This window comes from Pinus tabuliformis, chromosome J (genome assembly GCF_031772625.1).
Source record: "Pinus tabuliformis cultivar Carrire ecotype Pingquan chromosome J, CPIR1, whole genome shotgun sequence".
Classification (NCBI taxonomy): Eukaryota; Viridiplantae; Streptophyta; class Pinopsida; order Pinales; family Pinaceae; genus Pinus; species Pinus tabuliformis.
The window spans coordinates 1,321,595,546-1,321,607,089 of NC_142295.1; the positions used below are offsets into that span (position 1 = coordinate 1,321,595,546).

The following is an 11,544-nucleotide window of genomic DNA, read 5'->3' on the forward strand; positions in this document are numbered from 1 at the left end:
TTCAGTATGCCTATGATTTTGGCATGTTTATTTGAGGAAGGATTTGTTATTCATAATTTCATATATATAAGTCTTAAAAATTTAGATTATATATCAATGTTTACATGTCTATCAATATTTATAAAAAAAGATTTAATTAATTTCACCAAAATTATATTTAACTATTAACTAATTAAAAAAAAAATAGATAAAGATTTATGTAGCTTTTTATACTATCATGAAAGTAAACTTTTATTAAAAAAAAAAAACAATATTTCTATTCATATTTGAAAGAAAATACATTTTACCTATACACACTAAATATGTGCATTCACCAAAAATATGCTTATATGTTATAGAGTGTACATAGAAAGTTGATATGTGTTACATTTGTGCATCAAAACAAGTCATATAATCACTGTATTGCTGACCAACCGCAATCGCTGAAACCAGTCACAAAAAGAACTAATATATACATACAAAATATGCTTAGAAGCATCCACATTATGTGTCTAAAAAGAAATAACTACACAGGGACAACATGTGGAGGTTGATCAGAGCACACCATCTAGGTCACCTGCCGTAACCCCCCATCCAAAAGCAGGCTTTCCTCAGAAAATCTGTCAGCAGTCCCATTCCTCTCCTTGTATACATAAAAGCATAAAAAGCTAAGTTACCGGAAACAGCGAGATAATTTGCCTGAAATGTTGTTCCCTGTTTCTGAAACGGAAATCGGTACGATCGGTGCTTGGTTCGCCTTGAAACGCCGGCAAAACGTATCTGAGCCATATCAACATTTCTTAAACCCCCGATCCAGTTTTGGAAACGGTTCTGAGCACAGTTGAACGGTTGAGTTTCTGGACATGAGAAGTCCAACTGCGTTTCCTGGTCTTCTCTTCTTTCATATAAATTTAACTGAGCATGAAGACATGATTCCTGAGAGCAAATTCGAGTGAACGAGAGAGTTGTCAAGGCGTTAGGTAATCCGAAGGATTCACATCATGTGTACCATGTATGAAATGGTGGAGAAAGTGGGAGAAGGAAGCAATGGGAAGGTCTACAAGGGGCGAAGCAAAAGAGCTTATGAACAGATAGTCGCCATTAAAAGACTAAAACTTGAAGAAGAGCAAGGAATTCCTTACCATGCCTATAGAGAGATATCTCTCTTGCATATGCTTTCGGGGAATCCTCACATTGTCAAGTATGTTATAGTATGTTATATGAGGGATTTCATTGCTATTTTAATAATGGGTAGTTGCAATTTCTGAGAGTAACACAGAGTTATTAGAGCAGGTTGTTGGATGTGGAGCACACCCAAACTGAATGTGGCAAATCCGTGCTAAATCTGGTGCTGGAATACTTGGATTGTGACCTTTTTCAATATATTCATTCGTTCTCCAAAAATGGGGATGGCATGCCGCTTCATATTGTTAAGGTACTTTGGCTGGTGTCACTGGTTTTCATGTTATGCTGAATTTCGTTGAAGAGATTGATAACCTGGTTTTTTATGTTTTGCTGAATTTCGCTGAAGAGATTAATGCACTGGGCTTTTTGGGGCCTATGAAATGCAGAGCTTCATGTACCAGTTGTTGAAGGGCGTTGCTCATTGTCACAGTCATGGAATAATGCACAGGTTATTTGCGTTGCTCATTGTCACAGTCATGGAATAATGCACAGGTTATTTGGTTTCAATTTTAATTTGTAGATTTATTTGAAACCCAAACATTCACATTTGAAACCCAGTTGCATTGCTTGATTATTCGGCTAATATGCACCACTCAGGCCTGTCCCAACCTTGATTGCTACATTAGGATTTATGGGTTTTTACACCACTAACTTGCTGCCAAAAATAGACTTGCAGGTAACCCAACTACTTATTCTGTTTTCAAACCTGCTGCCAAAAGTCGACTTGCAGGTAACCCCAACTACTTACTCTGTTTTCAAACCTGCTGCTAAAAGTAGACTTGCAGGTAACCCTCACTACTTATTCTGTTTCCAAACCTGCTTGCCAAAATTCACTCAGACTTCAATTCAGCCCCAAACTGCTTATACTGTTTTTCGTTAGCGGGTCCATTTGGATAGTTAGATTTTTACTTTAAGGTATACAATGATGCTACAAAATGCACCTTCCTGGCTACCCCTGGTTGGAATTCAGCAAAATAAATATGCTTTTCTCCAGTTTATTCAGTAGGTTTTTTTGTTTATAGATTGATTCAAAGACTTTGAAACCTTAAGGTATTTGAGAACTGTGAAAAGATAATTCTATTGCACCTAGTTCGAATTCAGCAGAATAAATATGCTTGTTTCCAATTTATTCAGTAGGTTTTTTTTTTTATAGATTGATTCAAAGACTTTAAAACCTCAGGGGGTATTTGAGAACTCTGAAAATATATTTCTATCAAAAATTTAAGAAAACCTATCTGTTTGACTGTTCTTTTCAGCTTAAACTCCATTGAATAGGTTTATTTTTATTGTAACTTTATTGAATTGGTTTATTTTATTGTTTAAGGATATAAACGAATATTATCAATTCTAAACGTTGAAATTTTTTATTAAAGTCTTAAAATAATTTATAAATCAGAAGTCAAACCTTTAATTTAAAAAGAGATGAAAAAAATAAAAGCAAAATATATATTAGTAGGTATGTAAAAGAATCCTCATTAAAATAGATGTGCGTATATATATAGAAATATCCTTAGTATATATATTTAAAAAAAAATCTAATGATCCGTATACTTGATTATATTTGATTAAATACTTTAAAATAAGACAAATTTTACCAGCTCTTCAATGTGACAGGAATTAAACATTATTGAGTCTGGTTGGTTTTTTTTCTCTGCAATCGTCACTTCCAACGTGTTGAATTGTATTTTGACAGATGATTTGACATGCCACCAACTCCAGCTCAACTACAAGTTTAATCTTTGCTGGTTTGCTTTACTACATTAAAATAAAATAAATACAATATTTTATATTAATTTGGTAAAGATTTTTTAACTTTCGAAGTCATTATTACAATAAAATTTATCATATTAATCGTAAGAACTAAATCTAGCTAAAAAATAATAACCCCAGTGCCATAAGTAAACTCAATTACTTTCAATTTAATAAATTTTTATTTAATCAAAGAGGCTTTTAATATTTACATTTCATATAGCTTTTGTCAAAAGATGTTGATAACAGCTAAACTAATTCTAATACTTTACACTCATCTGATAAAAAAAATTTAAGAAGGCTTTTAAATATTTGCATTTCATGTAGCTTTGGTCAAACATTTTGATAACAGCAACTAGTAGTTGTGCAGGGATCTAAAGCCTCAAAATATTCTCGTGGACAAGGGAAAGTGTTTGCTCAAGATAACAGATCTTGGGCATGGAAGGGCTTTTACTGTTCCCATGGACCCATACAATCGTGAGGTTATAAATTTCAATCTTGTGAAGTCATAGGAAAGCCTACTTTCCAGTTTTTTTGAGCTGTAAAAGAAATCCAATACTATTACTACTTGCTACAGATTCTGACTCTTTGGTACAGAGCTCCTGAAGTGCTTCTGGGTTGTAAGCACTACTCTTCACCAGTTGACATGTGGTCTGTGGGTTGCATTTTTGGTATGCCTTCATTCTAATCAAAACACTTGTATCATTTTGCTTCTTGTTGTTTCCTGGATTATGGGGAATGAGTTGCAGGCTTAAAAATTTAGATATACAATGTTAAACTGGAAAACATCAATGACAGTTATACATAAAATGAGTGTTTCTGACCACCACAACATTATCCTCTAATTTGCAGCTGAGATGTACATTAAGAAACCTATCTTTGCAGGGAATGGCGAAATTCAACAACTTCATCACATATTCAAGTGAGGGTTTCAAGGGCTTTAGCTCAGTGTCACTTTTAATTCAATATCAACGGATATTTATTTTTTACAAGTGCAAAAAGTTTTAAGAATTTTCTAAATTGAATCTGTTGATCAAATAGGTTGCTTGGAACTCCCAGTGAAGAGCTGTGGCCAGGATTGTCCACCCACAAATATTGGCATGGACATAAGTATCCACAGTATTGCCCTAGAGATTTGTCAGAAGTTGTTCCTAATATGGATAAGCGTGGATTAGACTTGTTATCTGTAAGTTGCTGTATGTTGGACAATTTACTATCATATTTTTAAGTTGTATCCATTTCTCCTCATGATTAAATGTGCTTAATGGGCAGAGAATGTTGCAGTTTAATCCATCAAAGAGAATTTCTGCTAAGGAAGCAATGAACCATCCTTATTTTGACAAAGAGACAAAATATAGTTGCACTTGAGTAGAATTAGAGGAGAGAAATAGTCTTCTTGTCCAGTGATACGTTAGCTTTTCTTCTTTCCTCCGAAAATGGCAACAAATGATGGTTGAGTTTTGGTTATATGATAGTTGAGACAAGTATACACATGAAGCTTAACCGGACATTGGATACTATTTAGTCTGGTATGGCCTGCAATTGGCTATTCCACAAATGATGGTTGAGTTTTTGTTATATGATAGTTGAGACAAGTATACAAATGAAGCTTAACCAGACATTGGATACTATTTAGTCCGGTATAGTCTGCAATTGGTTCTTCCATAGAGTGGATTTAATTGTGTAATAGTTGAACAAAATTCAGTATGCCTATGATTTTGGCATGTTTATTTGAGGAAGGATTTGTCATTTATAATTTCATAAATATATATATGTGTGTATGAGTCTTAAAAATTTAAATTATATATCAATGTTTACATGTCTATCAATATTTATACAAAAAAGATTTATTTAATTTCACCAAAATTATATTTAACTATTAACTAATTAAAAAAAAAGATTTATATAGTTTTTATACGATTATGAAAGTAAACTTTTATCTTTTTCTTTTTTCCCCAAAAACAATATTTTTATTCATATTAAAAAGAAAATACATTTTACATATACACACAAAATATGTGCATTCACCAAAAATATACTTATATACTGTACATAGAAAACTAAAAATAACTAATTGATATGTGTTTACATTTCTGGGCATCAAAACAAGTCATATAATCACTGTATTGCTGACCAACCACAATCACTGAAACCAGTCACAAAAAGAACTAATACATACATACAAAATATGCTTAGAAGCATCCATATTATGTGTCTTTTAGGAAAAGACAAAAAAGAAATAACTACACAGGAACAACAAGTGGAGGTTGATCAGAGCCCACCATCTAGGTCACCTGCCATAACCCCCCATCCAAAAGCAGGCCTTCCTTAGAAAATCTGTCAGCAGTCCCATTCCTCTCCTTGTATACATAAAAAGCTAAGCTACCGGAAACAACGAGATAATTTGCCTGAAACGTTGTTCCCTGTTTCTGAAACGGAAATGGGTACGATCGGTGCATGGTTCGCCTTGAAACGCCGGAAAAACGTATCTGAGCCATATCAACATTTCTTAAACCCTCGATCCAGTTTTGGAAACGGTTCTGAAAGATGTAATTTTTTTTGGAAATAGATCCACTCAAAAAAAAGGCAAAATGCGGGGAAGGAGCACTTTTTTTTCACTGGAGAAATCGAGAAAGGTTTGCTTTGAGGGCCTGACTCCCTTTAACCTGTGTAACCCGGAGCTGCATGGAGACTTGGAGTTGGAGGCAATGTTGTTGGAGGAGGCCACCCTGACCTGTCGCTGCTTGGAGTTGGAGGCGGCCCAGGCGTATGTCCAACAGTCATATAAAAAATAACTAAGCTACTCTAACGTAGTAACGACCATCACGGATAAAAATTAAAACAAAAGAAAGAAACTATAATCATATTTGGTAAGTGTTATTCAGGATACGTAAAAGTATATTTAATGTAAAAATTTATATTTTTTAATAATTTATTTAAATCCCTTATTTTTCTACAGTAAAAGTGTAATCTGTTTCTGTTTTGCTACTGGTATAGAGTGTAATGTTCGGAAATTTACAATTACATCTTCAGGATGCTCACCTCATGAGATCCAATTCGATTCCTATACTTTCTCCAAACATTGGATGATGGTTTGAAGTATCTTGGGTTTTAACTTAAACTTTTTTATTAGATTGTTGATTGGACTTGGCGAGTAGCCAAGATTGCAAGAACACTGAACATTTGGTATCACAAATACCTCTCCAGAGCGGGATGATTGGTATTAATTAAATCTGTATTGGAAGTGAATCTGATTTACTGGATGTCCATGGCTTGGATTCCAAAAGGTATACTCTCGTGGATCCAACAGTTGTGCTGCAGATTCTTATGGAAAGGGAAACATGATGGTCACATCTATGCATGGGTTCGTTGGGATTTGATTGCACTTCCAAAGAAGGGGTGGTTGGGAACTAAAAAACTTAGTGTCCTTCATGGGTTGGCAGATTCTCACAACACAAAGCTTATGGACTGAGGTTGTTTATCTGGCCCCTTCGTACACTTGATTGGATTTGGCTCCCTACTTGGAACAGGACAGACATATCATCCATATGGAGAGCTGTATTAAACTCTATATCTTATGTTCGAGATGGACTGGCCTAGAGAATTAGGTCGGGCTCCTCAATTCGTGTGGGTATGGATCCATGGTCTGACAATGGTAATTCTTTTAGACTACCACCTAATCTCATCCAATATTTATCTAATGTTGGTATTATCTATCTTGATCAAATTGCAGACCCAGAAAACACTAATATTTTTTCTCAGGCTTGGAAATCGGCATTACAACTTGGCATACCTGACAATTGGCATCTTGACTGGCTCAGTTACACTAATGCACTTACTGAATCACATGTTAGGATTCTTGAAGGCAAAGATGAACTTATTTGGGCACATGCTAAGCATGGTCATTACACTCCCAAGGATGGATACCCTGTTATATACTCTGCACATAAGCCACCAATCTCTGACTGGTGGTGGAGTTTATTATGGAAACTGAAAGCTCCCCCCCGCACCAGACTCTTCATGTGGACTGTTCTTCACCACAAAGCTCCCACAAGTGAAAACCTTATGAAGCGATCTTTCCATGCCCTACTTGGTGCATTTTATGTTGTCAAGCCTTTGAATCCATTAAGCATCTCTTCCTTCACTATCCCACCATCATGGATTTTTGGGCCCTGATTCTCTCCTCTCTCTATTACCTTCAGATGGAAGGGAAATACCATCCTAGAAGCCTGGCAATCATGGTGGTCATCGACTCAGCCTCACAAAGCTAGAAATCTCCCACTATTGGTCTGCTGGGCTATCTGGCTGACTCAGAAGAAATACATTTTCAGTGATATTATGCCTCAATGGAACCAAGCTTCTGCACGTGTCTGGACAAGATGAAGAGTTTTGAAAAATTTCCTTGTTCCTTTCCAACCATATACCCTAGCTAGTAATGAAGGGGAGAGACCTAAATGATTTTGTGGCCCTATTTTCATTCCATACTTTCTAGGGCTCTTCAAATGAGATACCTTCCCATCTACATTCTTGTTCGAAATTTGCACTGAAAGCCAACCAAACTTGTTTTGTGAAGGAGAAATGAACAAAAATATGATCAATTGTTTTCTCGTCGCCCTTGCATAGCGCACACCATCTAGGCCCTATGTTATCTCTACCTAGCATGACATCCCAAGTGGGAACTTTTCTCTCCGTAATGCACTAGACCAATGAGATTTTGAGGGGAAATTTGACTTTCAAAGGATCCTCTACCACTAGGTGACCTCTAAATTTTGAACAAGAATATTGAAGTAGATGTAGACCAACTCAGGAGTATAACTGTTGAGAAATCTAGGAGCGTCTAGATTAGATGATTTCTCTTGTTTTGATAATTGTTTGTGATGTATTTTTACTTAACTTGATTAAATTCTTCTTTCACTTGATTAATATTAGTATTCTCTTCATCAAACAACCACCAAACCATAAGGAACAATATCACAAAGGACACAAGATATAGGCGATCAACCAAGGCCAAAACCTCTCCAACTGAGAGGAAAACCCACAATAATTCTTCTCTTCTTATAGAACTTCAATTGATGAATTCCAAGACCTATGACCCTTGACCAATACTCCTCCAAGACCAAGTCAAACCTTTACCTTTTTTTACGAAGCCAAACAAAGTCAACCTTGCCTTAATACCGTTGCAACTTCTTCTTCGTCCTCAACTTCGGCCCTGCAACACTAGACTGCAATTTTTGGCCTCTCTTCCTATAATCTTCGGGGTCCTGCAAATTTCTGCAACCTTCACACGTGTGATGGGATAAGGGAAATTTTAGCCCTTCTTCTCCTTCGCTTGCCTTGAGTTGATCTCCTTGTAACTTCGGCTTGCAAGAAGGATCTTCTTCTTACCTTGTTTCAACCTTCTTGAGGTGACTGTACTTTTTTTCTGCTGTAGTAAATTGAGCCCTAGTCTCCTTGTACGTGTGAACAAGAATAGCCCAAAACAGTCTTTACAAACTTCGCTTTTCCTTTCCTTGAATTCTTCTGCCCTTCGCTATGTATCTTCGCTCTTCTTGTGCTTCCACGAGATGCTTTTGGTGAGTGTCTAAGGGGTGATCGACTAGCCTCTTATATATAGGCTTCTTGCTCATGTTTGTGGGTTGACTTGACACTGTCCCTACGTCGACATGTCCTTTTGATACGCTGACTTGCTTCTTTGGAGGGCCGACTTGATTGTAGCACATAAGCAAGGTCTTGGAGGGTCTTTTGACTCTAACTTTGACTCAAATAATTTTCTTTACAATATGTAACATGCCCAAGAAGGGTCTTTCATACATGACAATGACTCTTGTGACTTGTTGACTTAATGACAAAACCTAGAAGCTCTCAATGGTAGCTTGACCTATAAAATAAATTTTCTTGGGCATGAAACCCATGTCTGAAGAACAACAAAAACATTTTTATTCTTTGTTTTCCCTTACATCAATTACATAAAAATCATCATTACATATGCCATTATTTGTTGAAAATGCAGCAAGAAGAGTCTCAATTTGATTTTTGCCTTAATTAAATTGAGCAAATTCAAAATTTCATGTCAGCAGACAACTTGGAGGAGTTAACTGAGGTGACATGGAACTTGTCACTCAATTAAGAACACTCAATTTGAGTTAATGAGTTGAGGTTCAGTTTACTTGTTGATTCCTAAAAAATAAGAGTCTAGCTTAGCTAATTCGAGTTAGGGGCATGAAGTTCAGTTGTGTGCAGTGGTTTCCTAAATGTTAGGAGCCTAGGTTGAGTTAATTTAAGTTGTAACAATTTAATTCAGTTAAATTTAATTATGGTTAGTTAAACCAATTCTAACTAATGGAAGAACTAGTGGAAGGTCAAGTTATGGAAGTGGAACTTCAACCACACTCAGTGATCATCCGTGATAACTAATCAATCAACCTAAATTAGCTCATGCATGCAGAGAATTCGAGTTACCCAGTTGAGATGGAGATTTCAAGGCAATGTACTATCAGTGGTAGACTATTCCAAAGTGTATAGATGGTGCATGTAGTCAGCGGAAGACCCTAGAATAATTGTCCAATCCATATGAGGGAATTTCCTAATTAATATGGGCTTAATTCCCAGAGGAACAACACAAGGAATTAGGAGCTTGGAGGGCTTGAAAATTGGTTAAGTATTGGCCAAAGTTAAACTGTTAGGTAGAGGGATAGACTATACACTTGTAGGTTGCATGTTGAGCCTCATTTTTGTCTATATTTTCACACTTTTTGCCGAATAACTCTATACATGTACTAAGTGTTTATAGTCATTATTACTCTTTTTATGCATTATTAAAAGGCATTTAGAGCTAACAATTATTGATTTATGAATTCTCCTTGTTTTGTTAAATTGAAAGTATTTAATGTGAGAATGTCATTAATTTTAGGCTCTTTTGTGGCAGGTTCTGTTGAAAAGTGTGCAACAAGAAATGCTTGTTGAGAGTGCAACAAGATGATGGAGCTTAGTGAAAAGAGTCGCCTTCACTAAGTGGGCCCGCAGGCTATTTTTAGCGCAAGTCTATTTTTAGACATATGGATCATGTCTATGGATTGCAGGTTGCTGTTTATGGATGATTGGTCAAGTTGGGAAAAATAGATGGACTTATATTTTTGATGAAAGTGTGAGTGATCACAGTGTGAGTGATCAAAGTCTATTTTTAGACTGGCTGTCAAAAATAGAAAAGTCAAATATTATTGTCTCATAATAATATTTGGACTATAAACTTGATCTTATTCTCTTGGAGCACTTCAGGATGAGCTACGGATGTGGTACATGCAGATCCCAGAGGGAAATACATGGTTACCTATGGGATGACTAATATTTGCATGCAGGACTTCAGTTAGAACTCAAGTGAGTTGAGTTTAGTGGACTGGAGGTGCAGTTGATGGAGTTGTGTTCAGTTTAGCTTTGTTAAACTGGTTGTATTTAGTCTAACTGATCAATAGACTAGAGATGAGTTGGGTGAATTAGTTATTAATTAATTCACAAGTTATTAACTCATAATGCAACTATAGAATACATCAGTTAACTCAGTTGCATGTCAGTGTATGTTCAGTTCAGCAGGGACAGGTGTTAGAGGATCAGATTGCTATCAGTTGTGACTATAGTTGTGCACCAGATCTTGCACAATCAAAGGGATTAAGTATGCCAATGAATTGGCCAATATCAAGAATTGTAGTCTGTGCTCACGTCCAACAGAGTGTGAGTGATTATTTGCAGGTCAAATACGAGTTTGGTAAACCATTCTCATCAGTTCTTGAGTAGGTATTGAGCAGTGGAGGCAGGCAAGCAGCAGGGGAGATTTGGAGATCAAATCTGAGCTGTATTGTGTGTAACAGGTGGAGCTGGTACTGGATTGCTTGTGATAAGCATTGTACTTTGTAATGTTACATGATTCAATCAATATGATATATAGATAGTGTGGGGTTTTTAGCGAGATGCTTTCCCCGGGATATATACTGTGTTAATGAGTTTGATTGATGCTTCTATGTGTGCCTGTGAATGTTTCTGCTTCTGTAAATTGATGATCAACGTAGAGGAGATTATGTATTATACATGTTCCCCTTATAATTGTATGATCAGGATAATCTCTGTGAATATGTGTTAAATTATTCAAAATTTCTACATGGTATCGGAGCCAAGTTGATTTGTAGAAAACGTTTTTACATGGTATCAGAGCTGATTGATTTGTAGAAGAGATTTTTACAGGATATCAAGTGAGGATTGATCATCAGATCTACTATTCAGGAAGTGTTTACATTCTATTTCTTCAGGCAGAGTCTGTAATCGGGCCAGGTAGCCTTTGGATTCATCCTTCTTTTGGAAGGTGAAATATCCGGTGAATGCCCAGACAGTCGATCTCTGTACAAGAAATACTTTGTTCTCACGAATTCTAGATCGGAAGTGGTTGAGTTTTGAGCTGGTGGAATTCGAGTTTAATTCCAAAGCAAGAGATAAAACTCAAAAAAACCATTCAGTGTGAGAATGGAGACAGTATGCCCCAGTATCTCACGAAGTTCACCCAATGCCGGGATGAGCTGGGAAGTGTGGGGGTGACTGTCAGATGATGGGGATGGTGAGTCTAGGACTCCTTGACCTTCCTAAGAG

At 36.3% G+C, this 11,544-nt stretch overlaps 1 protein-coding gene across 1 annotated transcript; it reads left to right on the plus strand.

The window, feature by feature from the left end:
• Positions 1–551: 551 nt before the first annotated feature.
• LOC149232141 (cyclin-dependent kinase B2-1-like) lies at positions 552–4,608 on the plus strand. Its single transcript, XM_089376439.1, has 8 exons — positions 552–1,180; positions 1,273–1,414; positions 1,551–1,612; positions 3,284–3,395; positions 3,491–3,584; positions 3,766–3,835; positions 3,955–4,099; positions 4,186–4,608. The coding sequence occupies exons 1-8, from the start codon at positions 981–983 to the stop codon at positions 4,279–4,281; spliced, it is 921 nt and encodes a 306-aa protein (XP_089232565.1). The 5' UTR covers positions 552–980; the 3' UTR covers positions 4,282–4,608.
• The last annotated feature ends 6,936 nt before the right edge of the window (positions 4,609–11,544 follow it).

What these genes read in the sequence shown, in the direction of transcription:
- LOC149232141 (XM_089376439.1), top strand. Translation starts at nt 981, where the DNA reads ATGTGTACCATGTATGAAATGGTGGAGAAAGTGGGAGAAGGAAGCAAT. An exon ending in GTCTGTGGGTTGCATTTTTG is followed by an intron (nt 3,585 to 3,765) that starts GTATGCCTTCAT and finishes TCTAATTTGCAG; the next exon opens with CTGAGATGTACATTAAGAAA. An exon ending in CAACTTCATCACATATTCAA is followed by an intron (nt 3,836 to 3,954) that starts GTGAGGGTTTCA and finishes TTGATCAAATAG; the next exon opens with GTTGCTTGGAACTCCCAGTG.